The 27,911-nt window shown below is 41.1% G+C and overlaps 1 protein-coding gene across 2 annotated transcripts in view; it reads right to left on the bottom strand.

The window, feature by feature from the left end:
- Nucleotides 1-1,319: 1,319 nt before the first annotated feature.
- ANKFN1 (ankyrin repeat and fibronectin type III domain containing 1) overlaps nt 1,320-27,911 on the bottom strand; it is a 313,445-nt gene continuing 286,853 nt past the window's right edge. For both annotated transcript variants that reach the window (XM_032429156.1, XM_032429157.1), the window contains 3 exons: nt 25,053-25,219; nt 17,993-18,206; nt 1,320-3,539 (listed from right to left, as the gene is read on the bottom strand). In XM_032429156.1, the coding sequence (XP_032285047.1) occupies nt 2,737-3,539; nt 17,993-18,206; nt 25,053-25,219 (1,184 nt within the window). In that variant the 3' untranslated portion in view covers nt 1,320-2,736. The remainder of the gene's footprint in view (nt 3,540-17,992; nt 18,207-25,052; nt 25,220-27,911) is intronic.

The following is a 27,911-nucleotide window of genomic DNA, read 5'->3' as shown; positions in this document are numbered from 1 at the left end:
TTGTAAAGTCTCCATAAGGAGAGGCCTGGACATACAAATAAAGGATTGTGAATTAGAGAACATAATTGTCTCTCACAGGAATCTATTAATTTAAACAAGGCTCACACAGGTGGAGGGTACCTACTTGAACAAATGGCTAATTACTGAGGACATAACATCCACTTCTATATAGGAATATTGCTAGGAAAATGCATTTTCAAGTTGACTCATTGTGCCCATTGACATCAAATGTGCAGTATTCATTTCATGGGTGTGCATCTCTTTTCCTCATAGAAGGTGAAAAAATAACCTGTGTTCTCAATATCAATTAGTGGGTTTGGGTTTAATGCAATTTTACTTCATGAGTCATTATTTGGTCCAGTGTGCCAGGACTTACTGATCAAATGAGGGGCCAGAAGAGTGGGTCAGTCTCTGCTTTTGCTGCCTGTTGAATGCCTCCCATCTAATTCACAGTCGCAAGCTTCCTTCCATGATCAGAAATGTCATGATCAGAGAATGACTTGGTTTCTTAGTTTCTGACAATTCCAGCTTTCAACATATACGATCTATCCCATAATTAGAAATAAGCAGAAACTGAGTGCAGATGACTCTCTCATTTTTGTTATTAAAGGGGAGTCATATGGTGTGTACTTTTAAATGACATTTCTCTCAAATTTGCTTTTTAATTAACTTAGCTTAGATTTCGATTATGTGAAATTTGTATTTCCTGGCAACAAGGAGCTCTTGTGATAGTGGAAATCTGTTAGGTAAAGGTTGAGAAAAGGAGTTGAATTTGGAATTAAAAGATAATCTGCAAACTAGGTAAGTAGCCTATAGGTAATTAAAATTTGACTATCGGTATGTACTGATTCCCAATGGGCCAGCCTACTGTAAAGGGAATGGTTCTGGGTTCTGACCCTAACTCTGAGACTAAACCAGCTCTGTGACCTTGAGCAAGTCACTTAACCTCTCTCGGCTTTCATTGTCTCATCTGTAAACACAAGGACTTAGACTAATTTTATGATCCTTTCTAGTTCTAACACTCCATATACATAGAATTCACTCAGAACAGAAGAAAACTGCATCCTTGCAGTCATGGAAAAGGAGCCACAGTGATTCTGCTCAAGATTCTTTGTGTGTGTATATGTGTGTGTGTGTGTTGGGGGGGTTCACTGAGTATAAAATCTCTTAAAAAAATAAAGATTGAGCTCTGGGCCTTAGTTTTCTAATGACCATAGGCCATGGGCCAAATCTGTACCTTTCCGCCAGGGTAATTATTTATGTTTAAATCAAATGTTTTAAAAATGGAAGGGATCGGAATAACATTGTGAACAGGGGACTTTGTATGAACTCCCATGAGGAGGAATGGTAGAACTGTGAGGACAGGGGTAGGGCCCATAAAGAGCAATATTTAACCAAAATGCCTGTGAAGCAGAAAAGGACCATTTAGAGTATCAGTAAACTGAATGAATCTTGGCTCCAGGAAATGAGAGAAGGCTCAGGCCTTTTTTGAATATGCAGTGTGTGATTTCTCTTTGATTTGTGTCTCTCATTTGTGAGAAGGGCAGGTGGGAGGCATTGAGACCAAAGCATGAATTTCAGGTGTCTCAAAGCATAGCCTTGGAGCCATTGACAGGGACTTCTAAGGAAAGATTTTCCCTGAGGCCCATAGTTCAGCTGATCTCAGGGCAAAAAATGGATTTGGAAGGGGTAAATTGACAAGGGGAAGCCAGCAACCCAAGTCCTGGACAATCTGTCCTGTGACCTGTGATGTAGAGGTGAGTAGATGTGCCAGTGTGGCTGCAGAGACTCCATCAACTGCAGGGCCATCTCTGAAGGGCACTTTCTTGTTCAATGACATTCCAACACCTAAGAATCTGAGCAGATCCACTATCATTTTCAGAGACAAAACCTCATGGACTTACTTATCTTAGGATTGTAGAAGAAATGCATTTTTTGCTCATCTCTCTCTTCCCCCTTCTTGTCTTGTTTCTAACCTAGGTTTTCATTTAATTCAGCTATGTCCCTGCACCCTGAATAATATAAGGCCCATTTCCATGCTTGAATGGGAGCTGAGTGTGTAGAAAGGGCTGCTTTGTGCCCTATTTTACCTTTGCAAGACAAAGCTAGAAGCAAAGCATCCTCTACTTTTGCTTCTGGTGGTTACCACACAGCACTAAATGAATATATCAGTGCTGATGGACAAATTTGATTTGGTGACCAGTTGAGAACCCTGTACTTTGGAATGACTTGGTTTAGCTGACTGGGAACCTAGAACAAGTCCACTTGATCTTGTGCCCTGAAGATAGAACCTGGGCTTCTTTCCCTTAAACTCTTATAAAGGTTTGCAATGGAAGGAAAAACAATGCTAATCTTATTTTCATCTCTAAAACTCCTCCCCATCAATCACAAATTCATGAAAGAGCCCTAAACCCAAAGGTCAGATTACAGAGCCAGCTGCAGAACTGAGGGTGGCTCTTTAGGTAGCCCTGCCTCAGGCACGGGTGCCCCCCCAACAGGTCAGCATGTTTAAACCGTTGTGTCTAGGACTCCATGTTGACACAAAAGCTCTTCTATGCCCTGAAATGGGAACAACACTGGCAACTCTCACCTCCACCCAACTCTTTTCTAGAAAAGAGGGCCTTGAACTTTTGGAGTTTTAACATTCAAACCACTTGAAAAGGGATGGGGACACAGTGGGGGCGGGCTGGAGGGTGATGGAAAATGCAGGGACGTGCGGAGAAACAGGAACTCTCCCTAAAGCATGCTGCTGAGTATTTCTGACACTGGAGAGGTGGTCGGACCCTCGGGGCTCATCTCCGGGCCCGTGGGGCTGGGCAGGCCAGAGTGGCCTCCGGGGGGCGGGCTCAAGGCAGCCCAGGGCTTTGCGTCCACCAGGGCCGCGGAGTAGGGCTCCACGTAGATGCGGCGTACCGCAGGCCGCGGGTCCTGGAGGCAGCTCTTCGCCTCCTCAGGGAGGCTCGTGGTGTGGGCTAGAACCAGGCTCCGGGGCCCATCGGGGGCTGGGCCCAGCCGCTCGGTCTCCGCGGGCTCCTGGGCCAGGCCGCAGGCCCGGGACGGGTGCTGCGTGTAAACGCCCTCAGACAGCGACAGCGACAGCGACTGCGTCTCGCTGTGCATGCGCAGCCAGCGGTGGTGGCGGCTGAAGCCGCCGTAGTGCTGGTGCTTGGCTGGCTTCCGCTTTCCCAGGAAGCCCAGCGGCGGCCGCGAGCCCGGCGCCATCTTGGCGTGGTTCTTGGACGCGAAGCCGGTGAGTGTCAGGCTGTGGAGGACCTCGGCGCACGAGTGGTCAGCATCTGGCCCCGGGACTCGGCCCTGGGGGTCCTGGCCCGGCCCCAGAGGACTCTTCATGTCATGCACCTGCAGGACGTCGGGGGCGCTGCCACTTAGGCCACTTAGTGCTTGCTGGGCGATGTCGTGTGATGACAGGTACACCAGATCCAGGTCTCGGGGGCTCAGAGCATCACTGGAGTCATAGTCGCTGTCGGTGGGAAGGAAGACTTCTGAGCAGCCTTCTTCATCAGAGCAGGGCTGTGAATCTGCAAAGCCAGAGACCCGGGTTAGAAAAGAGAGAAACTCTTAGCCGGGGCCTGCTTCGTGGAGGTAAGATCCGTGTGGTTGAGCTCTCCCCACCCCTCTGCCTAGAAGGGCCCTGCGCTTCATTTGACGGTCTCTGTACCTCTTGAAGGTAGTCATCGTTTTTGAACAGGGGGCCCCACGTTTTGGTTTTGCACAAGGTCCTGTAAATTATGTAGTGGGCCCTGGGCTTAGCTTAAGGGAAAGGAAGGAGAGGAACTTAGACAGGTCCAACCTGGACAATGGCAGAGGGGAATGTGTCCTCATTCCCCATGTGCACTTTTATTATTGGCTGGGCATGTGTAGAGAGGATGAAACGGGAAAGAAAGCTGAATGTTATTCATTTATTCATTTCCTGTCCTTACTTCAGAGATGATTTTTGCATTCAGTAAAGTAGCAAGAACTTAAAAGTGGGAGGGAAGAAGAGGTGTCACTATGGGGACTGAAGTCAGGTTAACTGGGTTTCAGAGCCTAGCTATCCTCCACCTACTTGTTCTGTGATCTTGGGAGAGTTACTTAAGTTCTTTGAGCTTTAGTTTTCTTATCTGTAAACTGGGGATGATAGTAGAACTTCTTACTTAGGATGACTGTAAAATAGAAATTGATTATGTTTATAAACATTTACCCCAGTTGTCAGGTGTTTAAAAAGAAAAAAAAAAAGCAAAAGTAAGGCCAAAGAAAAAACAAAAACAGAAGTAAGATGAGAGGCAAAAATAAGCCTCAAAGTGCTTATTATAGTGACCATAAATGAGCCACAAGTTTAGTTCTATAGATATTTGTCATTTAATGCACTAGTTGTTTATCTTTTTCTCCCTCTCAGTCAGGTTGTGCATTTCCGTGGGTCAAGGACTGTCTTAAAAATCCTTTGAATTTCCCACAGAACTCAGCCCAAGGTAGGTACTTGGTAAATATGTGCTAATTTTGAAAGCATGTATTTATTTGAAAACATGCAAGTGCTCTTAAAAAGAAAAATTGCTGGGGGCGCCTGGGTGGCGCAGTCGGTTAAGAGGTCGACTCTTGGTTTCAACTGAGGCCGTGATACTGGGTTTGTGAGATGGAGCCCAGCGTAGGAGTCCGTGCTCAGCACTAAGTTTGCTCCAGAGTCTCTCTCCCTCTGCCCCTCCGGCTCATGCTCTCTCTCTCACTCTCTCAAATAAATGAAATAAATAAAAAAGAAAATGAAAAATTGCTAATCTACAAATCAGGCAATCTCAATTAAAAAAAAAATCTCTGTAGGATTTTTAAGTGGAATTTAGTAAACTTATGTTTAAAGTCATCTGGAAGAGAAAATTTATGAGAACAGCCAACTTTTTTTTTTTTTAAAGATACAATAGGGAGGAGCCTGATTTACCAGATATCAAAAAATACTACAGTTTTTTAAAAAAATTTTATTTATTTATTTGACAGAGAGGTGGGGAGAGAGAGAACAAGCAGGGGGAGCGGCAGAGGGAGAGGGAGAAGCAGGCTCTCCACTAAGCAGGGAGCCCAGTGTGGGGCTCAATCCCAGGACCCTGAGACTATAACCTGAGCGGAAGGAAGATGCTTAAGCGAGTGAGCTACCCAGGCGCCTCCAAAAAATACTATGGAGATTTGATAACTAAAACTTTATAGTATTGGTGTACAAATGGACAGATGGATCTGTAGAACAGAAAAGTAAAGTCTACAAATAGTGGTAATTCTGTGTGATAACTTAACATATGGTAAAGATAACATTTCAAAATAGGGGAGTGAATAGATTATTCAGGATATGGTGTTGGGACAATTGGTTATCCCTTTAGCAAAATAATTAGAGAAAATCCTACCTCATGGTAGGATTATTATTTATCTTTATATAAATATTGTGTAGCTTAAATGTGACAGGCAAACCCTACAAGTAACAGAAGACAATATGTTTGTAATTTTAGGGTGGCACAGTCTTTGTAAGCAAGACAAAATCCTAGAAGTCAGAGAAGTGACAAATTTGACCATCACAGTTTAATACTTTGTAAACCAAATGATACTATAAACAAAGTAAAAAGGTAAGTGATAGATTGGAAGAAAACAGTAATACTATGTACAACAAAAGATTAATAACCAGAATATATAAATAACTTCTATAAATCCATAAGAAGACAAGCTAAATGGGCAGATGATAATCAGTTTTTCAAAGAATAATTAATACAAATGGCCAATAAACATAATAAAGATGTTCAGCTTAGACTACAATTACTAATTAGGTGGTAATTACGGAAATGCAAGTTGAAAAAACAAGACATGTTTTTGCCCATCAGAATGGCTAAAAATAAAAAGAGTGATAATCTCATGTGTTGGTGATGTGTGGGGAATCAGGGACACTCATAGAATGAAGCTGGGAATATAAACTAGCACAGCTCTTCAGATAGTGTTTTGGTAGACTATATTAAAAATGCACATATCATTTGTCCCAGCAAGTCCTTTTATAGATACCTGTGTTTGAGAAATTGTCACTCTGTGTACATGGAAGCATTTACAAGTTGTTTACCACAGTGTGATTTATAATAGCGAAAATGAGAAAGAATCTTGTGGCTGAGACTGTGTGAAAGGAAGACTTAGAGGCACCAAATTATTAAGAAAAGAAAAATCACTTGAGAAAAGAAAAAATAGCTTACTTGTGAAGTTCTGCAAGGGAGTCCAAATTCAGGACTGGCTTGCTGATTGAAAAATACAACAGGTATTTAAAGTAAAAACCCACAGGATTACAAGGTTATAGTTACATTGTTCATGGTGGAAAATCAGACATGATTATTGTAAGAATATTGTAGACTTAAGCGAAAATTTTTGTTTTGTTAGGGAGTTAGTAATTTACACACACAGGATTAAGGTTTCTTCTATTTTAGGAAGTAGAACCAGATGTAATCTTTCTTTTTTTTTTTTTTTGCTTGTTTGTTTATTTCAGGGTCAGGGCGTGAAGTGCTTCTTTTCTTTTTTTTTTTTTTTTTTTTAAAGATTTTATTTATTTATTTGACAGAGAGAGACACAGCGAGAGAGGGAACACAAGCAGGGGGAATGGGAGAAGGAGAAGCAGGCTTCCCGCCGAGCAGGGAGCCTGATGCGGGGCTCGATCCCAGGACCCTGAGATCATGACCCGAGCCGAAGGCAGACGCTTAACGACTGAGCCACCCAGGCGCCCCGAAGTGCTTCTTTTCTTAATCTTTTTCCTGACTATGGAAGATGATGTGTGCGCTTACTCATTGGCAGGGCAAGATTTCAGTTTTGTTTTCTCACTGCTGGCTGCTACCCAGTATTTATTATCCTTTTTTGGTTACAAATCTTAAATTTTCTTTGAGACAACAATGCACTCATGTAAAGGATTTTTTCAGCTTCCCTTGCAGCTAGGTATGGCCATATAACTAAGTTCTGGCCAATGAGTTAGAACTGAAAGTACTATATGAAACTTCTGGAAGGCTACATAAAGGGAGCTGGCTTATCTTGGAGGCAGGCCACTTTGTTTTTTTCTCTTCCCTTTCAGTTGCCTTTAACAAGATGTGTTGGCTAGGCACATGAGGCAACCTTGGAAAAAAAGCCATATGCTAGGGTGTTGGAGCTGAAAAATGGAGCGTGGAGTCTGAGGACCATGGAGTCCACATACCAACAATGAATTGTCTGCCTCTGGGCTGCTTTCACACGGGAGAAAGTATCTTGTGTTCATGACACTCTTATTTGGGTTTTCTGTGACATGGATGCAAACTTAATCCTAACTCATGCACATCTGAATGTCTATTATTAGGAGGATGGTTTAAAAATTTGGGCACATCTGTGTTATGGAATATTGTCCAGCAGCTACAAAGAATGAGATCAACCCATATATTGTTCTTTAAATAATGTTTACTGAAAAGGACTGCCTTTTCTACTTTTCTGAGGTCTACTCTTCTGTTCAAGGTTTCCCCCAAACATAGCCTTCTTTAAGAAACATTCCCCAACTATCCCAGAAAAAATTTCTCACCTGTCTGCATTTCTCTAACACTTCTTGCTTCTATTATCCTTTGGCACTTAGCCTGTATAGACTTACATTATTAGTTGTCTTTTTTAATGCAAATATAACATCCTGGATTCCTGGTTAGATCAGAGCCCTCTTAGGGCAAATATATGTAATTCATCCATTCATTCAACAATGCAGATTCTGTTTTGCTTGAGCTCCTGCTCCTAACAGAAGCACTGTACTTGATGCCCAAGTAAATATAAAATTAATAAGAAATGATCTGTCTCCAGGGAGTTTACTGTTCTAATGGAATGATAGGGCATGTGCGCATCTATGAGACTAGAAGAACAGACATTTTGTAAGAGGAGTTTAGCAAATATGATGCAGGTTTATAGGAAAGAGATCACATTTCATTGGGGCAGAATTGATAAGATACTCTATCATCTCTTATTTATTTATTCCCTCATTCATCTCTATTCTCTGTCTAAATTATTTTATTTCTTCATCCACTTTCAAAAACTGTTTTAGGCAGCTATTAATAATTAATATGCAAATGATAAGAGGATTAGAAATTGAATAAACGTTAAATAAATAAATAAAGGTTAAATAAAGAAGAAACAGTACAAGTAGTCCTATTTGACTGTAATATGGGAACAGGAAAGGAATTTTGGGAAAATGAGGCTACAAAAGTAAGATGCCAGTGATTGCACTCTAAATTTAAAGAATTTATCCTAGGAAAATTAAGGCTATTTTCATGCAGGACTTGTGCATGAATGTTCATAGCAATTTTATTAGTATTAGCCCCAAACCAGAAGCTACCCAAATGTCCTTCAGTGGATGAATTGTTAAATAAACTGTGTTATATCCATACTATGGAATACTACTTATCAATAAAAATAAAGAATTCCATTTATGTAACATTCATGACATAATTACAGAGATGAAGAATAGATAGTAGTAGCAAGGGTAGAGATGGGCAGGATGAGTAAGGCAATAAAGGGGGAACAGAGGGAGTTTTGTGGTGATGGTACAGTTGAGTATTTTGGTAATGGTGGTGATTACCCAAGGCTACACATATGATACAACTGCATAGAGCTATACAAGTGAGCCTGAGTGCTTGTGTGCATGTGCATGCACACGCATACACACATGCACACACAAGTGTATACATAACTAGTGAAATCTGGATAAGCTCTGTGGATTGTACCAGCTTCTCGGCTGTGATATTGTATAAGAGCTGTGTAAGTTGTTGACGTTGGGGAGGTTGGGGGAAGGGTACATGGGAATTCCTGTACATTTCTTTGCAACCTACTGTTTCTCTAATTATTTCAAAATAAATGTTTGTTAAAAAGGGAATTTAATTTTTTAAAAGGTAGGGCGGAGCCAGAAGAGAGTAGTGAATCCTGGATAAAGAGTTTGTACCTAATTTTGTACCCAATGGGTAGCTACTGAAGAATTTTGAAAAAGTAATTGACGAGTTGAGAGCTGTGATTTAGGATAATTCTGTAGCAGGTAGGATGTAAGATGAACTGGATGAGGAGGAAACAGACAGCAGGGAGGCCAACCAGGAGGCTGAGGTCCAGGATGTGTTTCTTTTAAATATTTATCTTTTTCAGGTTGTAGGGCTGTGCAAGAGCAGTGGTTATGTGGAGGAAAATAGAAATCCGGGAAAGTTACTCATTCAAAGATGTTTACTAAGCACCTGTTTTGTGCTAGGCAGATAGGGTATCTGCTTTTAAGCAGCTCATAGAGAGTGGATTAAAATAAATAAGTCAAAAAATACAAAAGATTAATTTCAGATAGTGCAAAGTTCTATGAAGAAAATGAAACTGGGTTTCAGGTAGAGAGTGACTTGGGATGAAGGTTCTTTTGCTAATGTAGCCAGGGGAGGATCCCTGTAGAGAAGCGAGTCTAGGTGAGACTTTGAGGATCAGAAGGAACCAGCTATGTGAAAGTTTGAGGGAAGTGTCCCAGACAACTTGGAGAAGTGAGTGTTAAGGCCCTGAAGTGACTAGCGGGTTTCAGGGCTTAGTGTCTGAATGGTGGTATCTGCATTAAACTGGAGGGGTTAAATGCAGCAGGGTTAGGCAGTGGATTGGGGCTGGATTGGGCAGTGGAAGAGGTGGTAAATTTAATTTGGGACAGACTGAGCTTGAGGGGTTGGCCAAGATATCCTGGAGGAGATGGAATGAGAGCCTGGTGGGTTGCAAGGCTGAGGGAAGATGTTTGTGGGTAGAGAAGAAGGCACTACCAGAGATGGAACTGTTGAAGATCTAAGAGGGGTAGGCTGATGGACATAACAAGAAGGGGTGATCACTTGTGAGCACCAGTGCTGGCACTGGTTTTTAGTGAAAAAGATCAGAAGGGCATGAGGTAGGGAAGAAGATAGATATAAAGAGATTTTCATGTTTGAAGAAGAGAATTGGATAAAGGCTTGGGCTGAAGGACTTTAATAATCTTAAAACAAATTTTAGACAGCACTTTTCCTCATCTTTTGTGAGAAAAACTGGGCAATGCAAGTAACAGGGTCTCAGAACTATGGGTTGTTTTTGATGATGGCAGCAACAGGTGTCAGTGTGATGAGGAAGAGAGGTTAACTGAAGATTTGAAATTGGGCTGGAAGTAAGATCCAAAGAATTGACTTTAGTTGAGCTTCTCTATCTGATCAGTGTTGTCTATTCAGCTGTCCACATGCATTCGTGTCCACACTAGTAATAACAATACCTGGCATTTTCTTAGTGCTTACTGTGGGCCAGCCATTATGCTAAGTAGTCTAGGTCCTTTATCCTATTTAATGCTTAAAACAATTCCCATTGTGCAGATAAGAGTATTAAATCTTAGGCTTATTAAATTTTCTAATTCATACATAGCTGATAAGTAGCAGGATAGGAGCTCACATGCAGATTTGTCTCGCCCCAAAGACCTGCCATACTGCTATTCACTTTAGCATTTTCATGGCTTTCCATGGAAGGTTCCTGAGGGCTGGGACCTAGTTCATCTAATCTACTTTGTGTGGGACCCACACGGAGTTGTATTAATTAAACGCTTAGTAAGCGCTTCTTGATGTTGCTGCTGCTAGAGAAACAGGTTAGGTTTTGTATTAGTTTCCTATGGCTGTTACAGCAAACCACCACATACTGGGTGGCTTAAAACTATAGAAATGTATTCTCTCACGGCTCTGGAAGCCAGAAGCCTGAAATCGAGGTGTCAGTAGGGCTGCACTCCCTCTGGAGACTCTGGGGAAGAGTACTTTCTTGCCACTTCCAGCTTCTGGTGGCTGTTGGCATTGCCACTATCTGCTTCTGTCTTCACATGGACTCTCCTGTCTCTGATAAGGACACTTGTCATTGGATTTAGGGGTCACCCTCATAATCCAGGATGATCTCATCATAAGATCCTTAATTACGTCTGCAAATAAGGTCACATTCACAGGTTATGGGGATTAGGACACGGACATATCATTTTAGGGTCGCCATTCAATCCACTAGAAGTCTGATAGTAAAAATGACTGTAAGTACAAGCAACTGCTGAGGAGTTTGTGACACTTTCTTCCTCTTTCCAGCCCACAGTCAGGTCAAGCACTCTGCAAGAGCAGTTTGCGCTTTGACCTCTCAGCATACAAATAGTGAGCATTTATTGTTTTCAGGGGACTAAGGAGTATATGAAGGTGTGCCTCAAATGTCTGACCTTCTAATTTTCAATGGGGAATCACATTTTAAGACTCCCAGGAAGTACCTGTGCTGATTTCCCCAGGTACAGTTAGTTGCTTAGTTCTCTTGCCTCTTACAGCATTTTATTTATATCTCTGTTATTGCATTTATCGAGGTTTATTATAAGCTATTCATTTGCATGTTTATCTCCATTATTGAACCATGAACTCCAGAGGGCATGCACTATGTCTTGTTTATCTCTGCCCAGTAAATGTTGAAGAAGTCAGTCAGGGAAGGAATCGATCAGTGAAGGAGTCAAGCAAAGGGACATGCAGAATCTTCTGTTTCCCAGATCATCTAATCTGAACATGGATAGTAGACCATAAGGACCTCCTAACAAGACTGCGACTTAATCATCATTGTGTTATTAGCCTCTTGTGCTGTTTCTCTGGTGCATACAAAGCTGTCAGTAAAGTATGTTGAATTGATTGAAACTAAAACAAATACTGAAATCTGGGAGCATAAAGAGTTGTGAGATTTGATTGCCTCTTAAAAACAATACTGAGAGCAGCCTGGAAGGAGCTAATTTCCTTAATCTGCCATAGAAATTCCTGAAAACAATCACCTAAATCATTTTGCTTTATATTTGGTGATGCTTGACTTAAGAATCAGCCTAATTGTAGGCGAAAGAACAACTGTCTTAAAATCAGATAAACCTGGGCTGAAGTCCTCTCTTGCTTCTTACTGTGTATATGATCTTGAGCAAATCACTTTGCGCCTCTGAACCTTTCTTCCTCTAAGGCATGTAGGTAATGACGATGCCTGTCTCCATAGGTGCTGTGGTGATTAAATCAGGTTGTTAGAAATACTTCAAGTGCCATTCTACCCTTAAATATTTAGAGAGTAACTAGAAAATGTACTGCGAGGTGACTCATTAAAATACAAACCAGTAATCAGATAAACTTCAAGATTTTGCTGTGAGAATACTGTTGATAAGAAAGGAGAATAATCATCTCTTGCATGGCGTCTTGTGCTGGTGATGATCTAGTTCAGTCTGTATTTCCCAGCCTAGATTTAACAGTGAATTAGTAAATGATATACCTTCTTTACCATAGCTCGTAAGAGCAAGGGAGGTAGGAGATAAATTAAAAGAAGAGCTGGTTATAACTGTCATAACCCAAGGACAGGCAAATGGGCGTGGGTATGGAGGGGTAAATATTATCTTGTAGGTTCATGGACCCACAGTTGGGAAACACTGTTCTAGTGGGAATCTAAATATTTGACTTCCATGGTGGTTGTATTATTTATTATAAGACTTAGTGGAACCTATTGCTTAGAGTGGGATACCCCTCCCAGAACAAGCTGGGAAAATCTCCAGGATGCCAGCCAGGGCACTGAGGAGTTTCCAGGGACTGAGGCCGCTGCCACTCCCTCCCTTCCTGGAAAAGAATGCGAAGTGCAGCTTCCATCCCCAGATCCAGGCCATATGCTCCATTAAGCATGGTGGCACCTTGCCTAGTTGTTATTTTAATAAACCTGGTTGTGCTCCTCAATTTCTCTTAGAAGGCCCACTGGGCAGGCTAGCATTGGTAGAGCCTTGCGTTTCCCCTCTGACTGACCCAGGAGCTGTTTGATGAAAGTTCTGCCCATAGTATTAGTGCTGGCTTAGGAAGCTTGGCTTTCTTGCTATTGTAATGGGTATTGCAACTCCTGGTCTCTGTGGATCAGGCCAACAGCAGCTGAGTAGAGTTGATGTGGATTTTGAGGGCGTTATGTGGAGGTGACATTTCAGAAAAGAATAATTGATTTAAAGCTATTGATTTTCTCTTAAAGGCAGGGGGCATGGCAGGACAGAAAGACAGCAATAATAAGCAGTATTTGCCCTAAAAAAATCTATCTTCACCTTTTTAATGTACCACTGTCCAAATTTGTATTTTTTGTGTGCTTCACTCACTCTATTTCCAGTGTATTTAAGTAGAATTTAAATAATTTATAAATGAAGAATTAAATCTCTCATCAGGCCTTGGGTAGAACCTCAGGGGTTTGTTCACCTTCTGATTTCCCAAGAGGAATAACATCTTCAGATTCCTGTTGATTTTTTTTTTTTGAACTGTTTATTTTATACTATAGTGTTTTTAACATCATCTAGGAAGAGGTTACCAGGAAGATTTACATTTGGAAGATCAGGATAATATTCAGATGCATCTGAAGGAAACAAGGCGCCCCCCCCCCCCCGCCCCGTTGCCTCACCCATGCGTCACTAGGAGAAATAGCAGTATCGGAAAACAAAATTGCTGCTGCCTGTGACCACTATCCCCACAGAAAAGGAGTGGGAGAGAAAATACCCATGCGATGGACCAAATCGTTCCACCCCATGCCTTGAGTTGCCTTTTCTAGGAGCCAACTTTCCCCCTTGGGTCCTTGGGAGATGCTTAATTTTAATTGACTCAGAGGAGTTCTACTTTGTGTTTGAAAACCACGCGGAAATGGGAAGTTAAGTTAAAGAGTTCCACTCCACCTCCCCTGCCCCTCAACACATGTAGACCCACACAGACAAATCCAAGGTACTCAACAGCCTTAAAACAGAATCTTGGGCTGGCAGTTTTGTGATAGGCTCCTCAGAAGTTAGGTGAACCCTACCCACACAGAATGGAATTGTATTGCAAACTCTGCTCTATGAGCAACTCACTGGGGATGTTCCTCTAAACTGGTTTTTTTTCCTCTTCATAAATGGTTTCCAAATAAAAGTGGCCACACTAGTGCAGAGGAGAGAGTATGAAGGAGCGGATTTCATTGCTCTGAAATGCTTTTGCTTTTGTGAGGGGGTCAGACCACTAAATGTTTCTACCCAGTTTCCCTGTCACTGGGTTCCGTTTTTCATTTGCTTCCCTAACCGTCTTTGTGTTTCACAGCCCATGGAATCTTGGCTTCAGAGAAATAAATGGACCCAAGAGAGAGTTATATTTTAAGGAACAGAATGATGATCGCTCACATTTAGATTAATAATAAAATCCAAACGTAATTGGCCAGATCCTCTCAGTAGAGAGTGTGTGTAACCCATCATCCGGCCAGTATGAGAGTCTGGCACTTCTGTGGCACAGGAGAGGCCACCCTCATACAGCCAAGGGGACCTCCTTAGGACCCTGTGGCCAAGAGAACATTAAATGCTGGGAAAGTTCTGCGAGCAGAGAGGGCAGGTAAGGGCTACAAAGGTGGAAGGAGAATTGAAGAGTTGCTTGTAGACTTATGTAAATTGCGGAACAACAGAGGGAATATCTATCCTGCCTTTAAAAAAAATACCCTTTCAACCCTAGACCTCTCTAGCTACTGCCCTCCCTCATTCTTCTCTTTCACAGCCAAGATTCTGAAGAGTGTTTCCTTACTGGTTCCCTTCTTTTACCTCCCATTTACTCCCTGATCTACTTCTGTTTGGTTTCTATCTCCTTCCCTTCACAAACTGCTATCATCCAGATTACAAATGACTTCCTTGTTGAAAAGAAAACAAACAAAAAACCCAATAGAAGCTTTTCAGTTTTATTTAACTTCTCACCATCATTTGACCTGCTTTAATTTCTGTGACACTATTCTCTTGTTTTTTATCTTCTCCTTCTGGTTGTTGTTTCTTGGTCTAAGAAGTCTTGCTGTTCATTCCACAGGGATCTTTCCAGACTCTCCTCTCCTTACTCTAACTTCTCTCTCTAGGGAATCCCAAGCATATTTGTAGCTACATCATTCATACGCCAGTAATTCTTAAATCCATATTATTAGTCCAGTTTTGTTTCCTGAGCTCCAGACCCCATAATCCTTTTTCTCTGTTGAATGTTTCTTTTTGTGTGGAATGTCCTAAACTAATTTAAATTCAACATGCCCAACCACCCAAGCTTGTTTCTCCTCTGGTCTAACCTTTTTTTGGTAAATGGCACCATGATATTCAAAGACACTTAAGCCAAAAACTTGGTATCCTCTGTTACTAGCTTCGTAGTTGATCTCCCTGCTTCCAGTATTGTCCCATGGTGGTCTCTTCATACAACAGCCAGATTTGATTTTAAAGAGTAATTCAGATCATACCAGTCCTTGCTTAAAAGTTTCCAATAGCTTTCCATCACAAGTAGAATAAAATCTAAACTACTTACCTTGGCCCTGCCTGATCTAGCCCCTGCCTTTCTCTCTACCCTCTCTCTCACCACTAGCCCCTTTATTCGCTCTGCTCCAATGACTTTGGCTTTCTTTTCATCCCTCACCCACTTCAGGGCCTATTGCTGTTTTATTGCCTGGAATATTCCAACTCCAGATCTTTGCATTACTGGCTCCGTTTTCTGTGGTTGGTTCAAATGTAACCTTCACAGATAGGTCTCTGCTGATCATCCTAGTGAATTCAGCATTCTCCCCGCTCATCTTGATTCCTGTTTTGTAATATACGTTGGAATTTTCACTATATGAAATTATCTTGTTTTTGTTTTCATTGTTACTTTTTCTAGAATGTAAGCTCTATGGAAGTGGAAATTTTGTTTTATCACTATATCCCTGTTACTTCAAGGAGTACCTGGAACACAGTGGATAACCAATAAATATATATATTTTTTTAATGAAAAGAGAAAAAGGCTGAACAGTGTCTTTGGATCCTGAGTTCAACCAGACTGCTTACAGTTCCCTGAACTACAATACAGTTGCACACTTTGCTTCCTTTGCCTATAATACTCTCCCCTTTCCTCTTTTTTTGGCTCAACTCCTGCTTATTCTTTATTGTCACCCCCTCCAGGAAGCTCTCTTTGATCTTACGAATTTATGGTTAAACATCCAGAAGACTCCATTAGCACCATATACATATCCCTCATCATAGCACATATATAATTACCATGACATTTTGTGTCATGGCAGGGATGGTATTTTATTCGAATGCCCAGCTCAGTGGGAATCTACAAAAATACACTTGAGAAATTCTACTCAAAGGATTCTTTAAAAAAAGTGTTTGGTAGGTCATAGAATAGTAATGTAAATTAGCTGTCTCTCAAGTTCTTCCATTTGCCAAGTGTTGGTTTTTAGACATTGAGGTTTGTAAAATATAGGAGCATATATAAACTTACTTACAGAAAAGGTTCATATTTCCACTACAGTTTTCTTTTCTTTTCTTTTTTTTAAAGATTTTATTTATTTATTTGAGAGAGAGAGAAAGAGAGAGCATGAGTGGGGGTGAGGGTAGGGGAGCGGGTGATGGGCAGAGGGAGAGGGAGAAGCAGGCTAGCAGGCTCCAGGAAGCCTGTTGCGAGGCCCCATCCCAGGACTCCGAGATCATGACCTGAGCCAAAGGCAGACATTTAACCAACTGAGCCACCCAGGCGCCACCCACTAAAGTTTTCTATAAGAGTAATAACATTAAATATGATACCTACAATTTATTGTCCATTATATGCCACGTATCTCTGACATACACTGTCTTAACCACAAGTAACTTTTAAAGGTGTAGATATTATTAATTTTATTTTCTGTACATGGAAGCTGAGACTCAAATGTAGTAAGCTGTTCAAGCTCATATGAGTAGTAAAAGAAAGCTGTGATTTTTTTTTTGTTTTTTGTTTTTTTGTGGGTTTTGTTTTGTTTTGTTTTTTACTGTAGGAAACAAACAGGGTTGCTGGAGGGGAGGTGGGTGTGGGGGTGGGCTAACTGGGTGATGGGCATTAAGGAGGGTATGTGATATGACGAGCACTGGGTGTTATACGCAACTGATGAATTACTGAACACTACATCTGAAACTAATTATGTACTATATGTTGGCTAACTGAATTTAAATAATAATAATAACAAAAACAAAAGCTGTGATTTGAATCCAGGTCTCTGATTTCTTAGTCCAACATCTTTCTGCTACACCATGCTGCCCCCTATGGGACAAGCCTGTATTTCAGAGCTGTTTATTAAAAATATTAATTATTATTAATGTAAAGCCTACAGAATTGGAGCTCTTACAAGCTATAGAATCAAGAAAGATGCTTTGAATGCCGTTAATTTAATTGGCTAGAAAATGGCACTAGCCTCAACATGTCCTTGGCAAGAGCATTATATTGCCTTTGAGTAGTATGCTTTCTCTCTGTTTCTAAGCCAAAAAGTCCTTTGTAGAAATCTGTGTTAACCGAGCCATGTTTTTGTTCTTAGCACTTCCATGTAAACTCAAACTCAATTCCCAAGAGTAGAGGTGATGTGCTAGGCATCTCCACAGCTTATCTGTAAGTTGTCTCCTGCTTGTTGTATCCATGATGAGGCCAACCTACTCATTTAGCCTCAGGGTCAGGATGCTAGTTTATCCAAGGTTTCTTGCTTTCCCATTTTTCACCCCAGGACAATGGTGCTATGTTGGGTGAGAAGTTTGCCCTGAATTCTTACCCAGGCTAGGATCTGCTTTCTGCCTCTTTCCTGTCAGTCTGCCTCTTTCCTGTCAGTCTCTATTTACTAGAGGCTGGGCCTGTTCTCCTTCCTTACTTGGTTTTGGTCAGATTCCCTTGGCTGACTTGGCCCTCACTTGGCACTGCATCAGTCCCCATTCTGCATTTCTGAAGCCCCGTCATTGCTCTGTGTCCTTTTGTATCTTGGAAACTCAGGCTAGAACTGGACTAAAGCTTCTCCAATCCTAGATGGAGTTGATCTCAGGTTATTGCTCTAATTTCCTGTCCCTCTGCTGTTCTGATTTTATTCCCTCTATGCTTTTAGACTCTTACCATTATGCATTATTTCCTCTTGCTTGCTGTGAACAGTGCCTCAGCATAGAAGAGCTTCATCAGTGGAGACAGGACCAAGAATCTGGTGACTGAAACATAGATCTTTAGATCTTACTGCTTACCGCTCACTGCCTTTCTTCTGTGCATCTCTGGGGATGGGGATGGGGATGGAAGACAGTCTATATGTGATGATGTAGAGTTGATCTTCTTGAGGTTCTGCTCATCTGAAGGGTCTATCAGCTTTGTGATGGGTAAGCCACAAGCTGGTTGTTTGTATCTTGCATACTGTAGAGCATCCATGATCCATCTCATTTCACGCCAAACTTCATCTATTTGCTTTGGAATGAAATGATAAAAGACTTTAAGTTTATCAAACAGGTATTGAAAATGGTTAAGTTTACCTGAGAGTCCAAGATGATACATTTTCCACTGTACTGGTTTTGAGTAAAATATTTTCAACATAAGCTTGCTAAGCCAGAAAATACCTCTTCTTATAATCTCTTGTGCCTTGTGTATTTTTACCTGAGAGGCTATATCATTTAGTGCAAATAGTGGAAGACCTGAATTCCAGCTGCCCCCCCCTTTTAGCTCTGTAATAACCTTTGGCATGTCACTTGGCCTCTTTGAGCCCCAGTTTGTGAATGTGGACAAAACCCTCCCCTTTTATACCTCACAGGCCTCCTATGATGATTGGGTGAAATGCTGAATTTGACAGTGCTTTGTAAAACTGCAGGGTACATTTCTCACACATATGAAGTGTAACTGATTCTCAGCATAAGATGAAATATTCCTCATTAGGATATTGTGAGGCAGAGATATGATAAAGTCTAAATTTCAGAATACTTGAAGAAAGAAATGTAACTTTAGTTCTTCTATGTGAACTTGAAAAGCAAAGCATTACTGGAATATTTTGCTAAGCGGAGATTCTTGGACCTATTTTAATAGAAAAGAGATAACTTTATATATTAAAGTTTTTACTTTTTTACATATAAAATAAGTGCTTCTAAAGTACAAAATAGCTTAATAGCTTATTCCTAAGTAATTAAAATAACCTTAAATATTTAGGGTACCTCATTCTATATTGTTATCATTTTGGTTTCTGGGATACCAAAGTGATTTTAACAATATTTTCATTATAAAGTACAATAGTCATTTCTCTGAAGTGTATTAGTGTAAAAGTCACTCATATTTTTGTGTCTACCTCTGTGGATGACAGATATTCTCCCAGATCTTAATAGATACTGGCCATTAACTTGCTGGTTTTTCTGACTCTCCAAGGAGGGGCTGTTAGTCATACTATATTTTTTTTCATGGGACCCTGGAGCCTGTGATAGGCTTTGCATCTAATTTCACTTGGTGGCTTCAGCAAGCCATTAACTTCTTCGGGACCATTTTACTCAACTGTAAAAAGAGGAGGTTGGATTAGATGATGTCTAAGGTCCCTTTCAGTTCTGACACTTTATGATTTATATTTGAAGAACATTTGGAAAGTTGGTGGCATTCAGCTTCCAGGTAGAAGGTGTCCATTGTATGAATACTGCAAGGTTAAAGTCTGATTATAGAAGTTTTAAAGATAAAGGACTGCCCAGTGTTCTATTTTGTTTTCAAAACACCTTCTTTGGGCCTTAATCTGTACTTAAACAGTAATCTTTAAAGAATAGTCACAAACCTAGTACTCCCAACAAACACAGAGTAGAGTCTGAAACTGTGACAGTCTGCCATGTTCGGAGTGACACGCAAGCTAGAGTGAACTAGTGTGGTCAAGAGCCATTTTCCATTGCTTTCTAGTTCTGGATTTGGCAGAGTATTCAGGGCTGGTAATAAAAGCATCTGATGGAGCTTTAGCCTTTATTAGACAGTGAGTTGGGCAGGACATTCAGCAGTGGGCAGGTTGTGAGGATGCACTGAGTACTGTAGAGGGAGAAATCTGAAGTTCAGGGGGTAAAGCCAAAGTGGGAATCCCAGAGGAGACTCAGGCAAGTTTTTTTGATGGGATGCTCTCTCAGCCTGGCTTTTACTGGTCCTACCTCATGTAGCACTCTGGTCTCAAAGTTATTTTAAAGGCACTACATGACTGTGGACAGCTTTTAGAGTGCCTTCCAAGGACAGGGATTGTGCTTTTCTTTCTTTCACTCTTGCCTGTGCCAAGAGTAGCTACTCAGTAATGATTGCTTAGTGAATGAATGGATGGATGGATGGTTACCTAATTCTTTCGATCTCTACCCTCCCACAGAGTTATTGTGAGTATTAATGTGAGTAGCTGAGTGCACTATATAAACAAACATTGTTATAAAGTTTTCAGTTGTTACAATGACAATCATGATTATTGTATGAGGCTGAATGTGGCCTCCCCAGATATGTCCATGTCCTAATTGCTGGAACTTGTGAATATTTTTTTTAAGGATTCTTATTTATTTAGTTATTTAAGAGAGAGTAAGAGCAAGAGAGCTCACAGAGGGAGAGGGAGAAGCAGACTCGCCGCTGAGCAGGGAGAGCCTGAGGCGGGGCTCGATCCCAGGGCCCCGAGATCATGACCCGAGCCACGGGCAGACGCTTAAGTGATTGAGCCCCCCGGGTGCCCTGGAACTTGTGAATATTGCCGTATATGATAAATGAGTAAATATTACCTTGTCTGGCAAAAGATGTGATTAAGTTAAGGATTTTGAGAAGGAAGTTTATCTTGGATTATTTGGGTGGACCCTAATTCAATAACAGATGTCCTCATAAAGACATTCTTATAAGAGAGGCAGCGGGAGACCAGCAGACAGAAGAGAAGGCAGTGTGACCACAGAGGCAGAGATCAAAGTGATGTGGCCACAAGTCAAGGAATGCCAGCAGCCACCAGAAACTGGCAGAAGCAGAGAGCAGATTTTCCCCTGGAGCCTCCAGAGGGAGTATGGCCTGACCAATACTTGATTGCAGATTTTCAGTCCCCAGAACTGTGAAAGAATACATTTCTTGTTGTTTTAAGTCACCCAGTTTGTGGTTATTTGTTTCAGCAGCCCTAAGAAACCAATACAATTGTTAATAATAATCTACTTAATTCTCTTTGGATAAGATTATTTCAGCCTTACTGCTGAGGATGGACAGTGAGATTTAGTGTATACATTTTAAAATTATGTGTATAAACAATGTTTACTTCTTATTTTTTCTCTGTGATGAAGTGAAGAAGTATTAGCTGAATAAAAGTTTAAAACATTTGTACAGGGAGGCCTGTGGACTGAGTTTAACAGACTTAGCTAAAGGGATGCCTGGGGGGCTCAGTCAGTTAAGCAGCTGCCTTCGGCTCGGGTCATGATCCCAGGGTCCTGGGATCGAGTCCCACGTTGGGCTCCTTGATCAGCAGGGAGCCTGCTTCTCCCTCTCTCTCCCTCTGCTTGTGCTCTCTGTCAAATAAATGAAATCTTTAAAAAAAACAAAAACAAAAAAAACCAGACTTAGCTAAGTAGCCCTAAAAGAAGTACAATTTTCACCCATTTTACCTTATACTGTTGATCTAAAAATAACTGACAACATAATCCCCCTGATTTTAAGGTCCAAATTCAGCTTCTAAAGACTTGCTGACACGTTTTTAAAAAGAAAGACCATGAACTCCCTAGGTCTGTTGGTTGAAAGTTCTGTATCCATTTCTCACCCTGCCCTTTAAAATTTTTGGTTTTCATCCCATAAATTACACTCTTTCTCTGTACTCAGGCAAGATAATATTTTTATTAAAATGTAAAGGTGATTGGTTTTCTCACAGCACAGTTACAAGGTGCTTGAGGGGATGATAGATTGGCTATATTTAATGAGCTGTGTTTCTATTACAGCTTAGGAGCATTTGAAGCATTACAGTATATAAATTATAGCCTAATTGCCCTTTAGGCTTTAGCAGCTCAAAATATGCCAAGCTCCAAGTCTCTACACTTTGACATTTCTGCTGTGTGTGCTGTCTATAAAACCTGTATACCTTATCTATGATTTTCTACACCTCCCCTGGTCCAGGCCCTCCCTTATTCTGGCTGCACTCCTTGGCTTCTTTTCCTCACTGTATTTACATAGACTCCCTTGCTCTTTACAATGTTTGGTTTGTGTAGTGACTTCAACACTGTCTTAGATCTGGAATCATACAAATGCTCTCACGGCTGGCGGTTGCCTCTGCAGGTTATGGTGTGTGGTGGGCTGAGCTATGAATGCCAAGGGGTGAGTGGCTGCAGCTGGTTTTCATTCTGAGTGAGAGAGATTGAGAAGCCCAGCATAGATAAGGGGAGAAATGATATTGCATTATCTCTAGTCAGTGAAGTTATTTATCCATGTTGGATGGAGCAAAGCAGTCCACTGAAGGCTGTGGGTACAGGGAGATGGTCAGGGTTTACCCAGCTAAGAAGTGATTTTTTGAACCCTTTGGGAATTGGCTTTTATCCAAGTCTACGTGTACCTGGCTGGCTGGAAGGAGAGTATGTAGAAGGGGCTCTCAAGTTACCTGCTTTGGGAGACCAGAGCAGGCTGGAACTTTGAGGAATTGCTGGGCTGGCTTGCCTTTATCCAGCCCACTTAATGGTGTGATGAAAGGGAAGAGAGAAAAAGGCAGTGGAGCCCTAGGCTAGGTAAAAAAAGAAGGGAGGAGGCAAGGAGTAAGAATGGGAGTAAGGGAGTAAGAATGGAGCCAGGAACTCCTGAGGGGTCTGAGACTGAGAAAGGCTGAAGAAAGTCAGCTTTCTCACTGGATGGCCATACTGGATTCAGGGGAAGGCTTAAGTGGAATAAAGCAGAAACAACCTAAGGCATGGTTAGAGAAGTGCTTCTCTAAAAATTATTTATGGATGTTAAAGATGTCATGAAATATTAGAGCCACCCAGGTCCTTCAAAGTCATCTAGTCCAACCCTTTCATTTTATATATGAGAAAATTGGGGCCCTGGAGGTCAAATGAATTGTCCATTACTCCAAGGTCTGTCAATAGAACTCAGGACTAAAAATGTATGCTGATTGATTTCTCGTCATTGTTCTCTTTCTAATGCTCCAACTGCCCATTATATTGGGTACAAAAGGTAAGCCAGTCTTTCATATTCTCTTGCCTCATTTTTCCCTTTCCCACCCTTTCCGCATATCGACGTTCCACTTTTACCGGAAATGAAATAAATGCCGTGAATGTCTGAATTTTTAAATACCACATTCTCAGGTCAGGAGAGCAATTAATTTCTTAAGAGGTTTATTTCTTCAGTCTGAGAGATCATCTAAGATATCTCATTTACAGAGTGGGAGAAGTAGGATAAGATTTGTTTGCTCACTACTTTGCAGGTATATTATAATATCTTCTTCCTGAGTACTAAGTAAATTCCATATCTTATATATCCATGTTTCAGAGCGTTTTTCCTCCTTATTAATGAATGAATAAATGAATACATAATTTACTGCATATTTACTATGTGCAGGCAGTTGTTGAATTCTCAGTAACACTATGAGCTAGTAGTACTATTACCTTCCCTATTTTACAGGTTAGGAGGTTGGGATTTATTTTATTTTTATTTTTTTTAAAGATTTTATTTATTTGTCAGAGAGAGAGAGAGCACAAGGAGGGGGAGCGGCAGGCTCCCCATTGAGCAAGGAGCCTAACGCAGGACTCAATTGCAGGATGCCGGGATGACCTGAGCCGAAGGCAGACGCTTAACTGACTGAGCCACCCAGACATCCCAGGCGGTTGGGATTAAGAGAAATTTATTTGCTCAAAGCTCAAAGCATTCCTTGCCTAGATGATTGTAATGGCTTCATCTTTGATTTCCCTGCTTTTGGTCTTCTCTTTAAATCCAGGAATGATATGCAAATTATCTAGTGAATGTAGCCAATGAGAATGAGTGCTTACTATAAACATCCAGTATGGCCATACCACTGCAAAGGACTATCCCCCAGTTTGAATCTATGCTAAATAGCTATAAGGGGCTATAACTTACTTTCTTTAAGACTTTGGCCAGGTCCCTATTGCCTACAGAATAAAGTACAAATTTCTTACCATAGCCTTTAATAAAGCTCTTGTGATCTGATCTCATTGCTACTTTCATTCTTGCCTGCTTTCTCACTACCTTCACTTAATTTATGCCCCAACCAATCTTGACTACTCATCATTCCCCAAATACGGACTGTTTTTCTGCTCTTTCTGCCTTATCTGTTTATACTTTTCCTTTGAATGCCCCCCAATCTATTTTTCCTTACTATATAGTCTAATTTATCCCTCTATGCCGAGCTTGGATATCAGTTACATCCTCTATGGCAACTTTTCTTATACCCACATATGTAAGTAAATTTTTACTCCTTTGTGTTGACACAAATTTTTTTTTTTTGCAGGGGTACTTCTCTTTTGGCACCTAACTCATTTTACAAATAGTATTGATACACATTTCTTGTCTATCCTACTGGATTTTAAACTCTTTATGGTCAGGGGCTGTATCTAATTCAACTTTGTATGTCTCTTTCAGTGCCTGACATCTGGGTATTCAACAAATGTTTACCAAATTGAATTGAATATATACCATAGTGATATTTATCATGGGCTATTGCTGTTATATTCATTTTGTGAGTTGGGTAATATAGGCAGAAAGATCATAAGATTTGTCCAAGGGACTGAGAGGTAATTTCAGATGATATCCAAATTGTCTTGATGACTAGTCAGTGCCCCTGTCACAAGAACCTGAGGTGCCATCTTAAGGCTTTTCTAGATAAGACCATAGATAGGGAACACATTTTCCAGCCCCTGTAGCCACACATTAAAGTGTCAGCTCTGCCAGAAAGGAGTCTAAAACATGAGGACTCTTAAGTCCAACTGGATTTGGGTTAACATAACTCTGGGATATTGAGTTAATTAATACAATTTTTCTTTCTGTTAGAATTATCAGTGGGCTACCAGGTAATAATAGATTACTAGTTCTTCTGGCAGTGATTTTTCTCTCCAATATGGGAAGCCACTGCTACCTACCATAGTGACTGATACAAGTCTTAGTAATGCTGTGATTTATATGTAGCTTTTTCTTAAGCCTTTGTTTAAAAACTCACGTCTTCCTGAACTCCACATTTTAACCAAATCAACAGGCTACTTGCATGCTGTGGTCTTTCAGTAAACCCAGATTGCTTTTCTTTCTCATGCTTGTTTCTCATCCCCTCCACTCTATCCCTTCTTCCTTCATTCTACCTCAGAAGAAACAAACTATTACCTGAATGTAATCTAAAACTTGCTGGTGTCTTTGTTTGGCAGCTGCAACCTCGCTGTCTGAGATCGCTTCCCTCAGGGACTGTTGGGTATTCAGAGAATCCAGCTCCACCACGGCAGAAAGGCGGCAATACAGACTAATAAATTTCTCCCTGTAGCTGCAAAAATGAACTGGAAAATGGACAAGCAAAATAAAACATGTTAAGATCTGGTATCAAAATAGAGAAATTCATACCTCAGAGAAAACAAGTTGAATGAAAACATGATTTATTAATCCTATCAGTGGAAAATATTAAGCCATAAATAAATTATAAATGTGCTCTTTAGGGGCCAGTTGTCTGGCTTTAGTCAGACAGTATTCCCTTTTAAGGTTTACCAAGTCCTGGTAAGGTATGGGGAAGTGGGCTTGGCTCAAGCTGCAGTTTATGTTCAGCTCCTAAAGTTGAGGCTGTATATATATATTCTGAGAATATATATATATATATATATATATATATATATACTGAGAAAATAAGTTTGCTTATCACTTTAAGAAAAAAGTCAAGTAGCAGTTTGAAACCCAGTTTTGATTTCTATGTCTGATTTCCAGTGTGTATCTTACGTGCTTCTTTTCAAGGCCAGAAATCCCAGAAGATACAAGACATACTTTTCTCGGGATGTCTTTTGTCTGGCTGGAAAACTTCCCTCAGGACCTGGTAGGATGGGTTTTGATCCTTGTCCTGCCTCTCTGCTCCTCAGCTGCTCTGGAAGGATGATGGAGCTGATACCTCAACAGACCATTTTTGTCTTTGGCAGACTTGGCCTTCCTCTCTCAAAAGATAATGGGCCGGAGGCCAGAGGGAATAGTCTAACCTTCATCTGTGTCATGGAGGAGGGAGAGAGGAGTGTGGGACTCAGCCTCACGCAGGTACTCAGAGGTGATCAGATTTTCTGTACTTCTCTATCTGGCTCTGATCACTTAGCTAAAACATCAGATTCCAGTGGGATGAGGAAAGCATCCTGAATCGGACTAGTGTAGTACCAGTCTCTTCCTGGCCATTGTTAAATTTGCAGACTCACTTTCCAGGAACCTCATTTACTCTATGTGTCTCTAACTATATCAGTGTGTTCCATGCTTTGGAAACAGGGCTATTGTAACTCCACAAATCTGTGGAAACATTTTTATTCTGGCTTCTTTAGTGAAGAATTCTAGGAAGAATATCTAATTACTGCCCTCAGGCCTCTTTGCTGTTGATTCCTGAGACCCAGAAACGGCTATTTAGGGAAGCTAAAACCACACTGCCTCAAAATGGGGCATCTTGTTATCTCTACACCTCAATGAGGATGCCCTACTTCTGTGCATATTGAGAGATTTCTGGGCACCCTACAAGTCCCGTCTTACCACTGCCTACTTCTTGCTTCATTTTCTCTTAGCTAAGATGAATCTGTGGTGTGGGTAAGGGTAACCTCCATTTGTGTTTCCTCATATGGAAGTGGAAGAGAAGAATGGGGTGAGGGCTTCTGTGGCTCATCCTTATTTCAGTTGTGCATCATTTCAAGGAGATGTTTCTCAATTCTAGGATTGATTTTTCTCTCTGGTGTCAGATCTATCCTTCCACTTCCTCTACTCTAGCACTTCTTTGCCTGACACACAGAAGAAATGATTTCATGTAGCCTCTCAGTAAACAACAACTATTGAGCTCCTCCCAAACCATCTACTTTGCATGCTATTTCCCTGCTTAAAAACCTCTACAGAGCTCCTTCTTGACTTCAGGACAAAGTCAAACCTCTTATCACCAGAAGGAAAGTGTCTTGTGAATTTGAATATATCTTAAATCATGCAACCACCCTTCACCCTCCACTCAAATTAATTCTAAGCTTTGGTCAGGCTGAACTTACTATAAGTCCTGTTACACTTCCATGCTTTTACACATGCCTTTTTCTAGTCCTCAAACACCCGTGTCTACCAGTATCTTTAGGTCATACCATTTTCTTCAGGTGAGCTGCTTCTGATACTCGAAGTTTCAGCCTCAGTGCCTCCTTCTCAGCAAATCTTCACTCACACCTCTTCCTCTGCAGCCCAGTCACTTTTGCTCTTTTGTGCTCCTAGAGCACTTGTTTCTAAATGTATCAAGACACTTACCCTGCTTTACTGGAATTATGTGTTTACTTGACTGCCTTGGTATTAGGCTGTGATTTCTCTGAGGGCAGAACCATGTCTATTTTTATTTCCTAAAAACCTGGAACATTATAGCTTCTCAATTAATGTTTATTGAACATCTCAATTAATGAAAAGAATGCATGCCCTGGTCTGAAGAGGCCAGACCCTTCCTCCAAAGTCTCCTCTTTCCCTCCATCCTCTCTTTTCTCTCTGTGCTCTTGGTTTTCCTGTTTTGAAAGGTGTATTTCAGGTCTGTGATATTTACTGGCAGCTCTACAGGAAAGAGTCACCATTACTTTGTAGCTTACTCTTGACCCTTGTAACTCCCTGAATGTGTCTTTATGCCTTTCAAGGAGGGATTATATCCTGTTAGCACTTGACAGATGTCCTCTCTTGGCTGGAGAGTGAGGAGAGTGAAGTGTCTCATAGTCTGCCTTTCCAAACCAAGTTGGCGGGGGGGGGGGGAAAGAAAAGAAAGAAAAAAATCAGCTTTTTTCCTTCTTTCTAAAATATGAAGATAGGGAGATTAGGAAGAGGCACTAAAGAATTTCTTTAAAAGAAACACTATCATTCCCATCTGAATTCTAAAACGCCAGGGTGTCCACAACTTTCTCTTGTTGTGTCTCCTTGTGGTAGGCGCCTTGGATCAGTGGGTGGTCTCAGAGCGCCCACACTCCCCCCCCCCCCGCCACTCACCACAGTGAGCTATAAGGACCTTTCAAC

Source organism: Phoca vitulina, unplaced genomic scaffold (genome assembly GCF_004348235.1).
Source record: "Phoca vitulina isolate PV1807 unplaced genomic scaffold, GSC_HSeal_1.0 scaffold40, whole genome shotgun sequence".
Lineage (NCBI taxonomy): Eukaryota > Metazoa > Chordata > Mammalia > Carnivora > Phocidae > Phoca > Phoca vitulina.
This window is presented reverse-complemented; position numbering and strand designations above follow the sequence as displayed.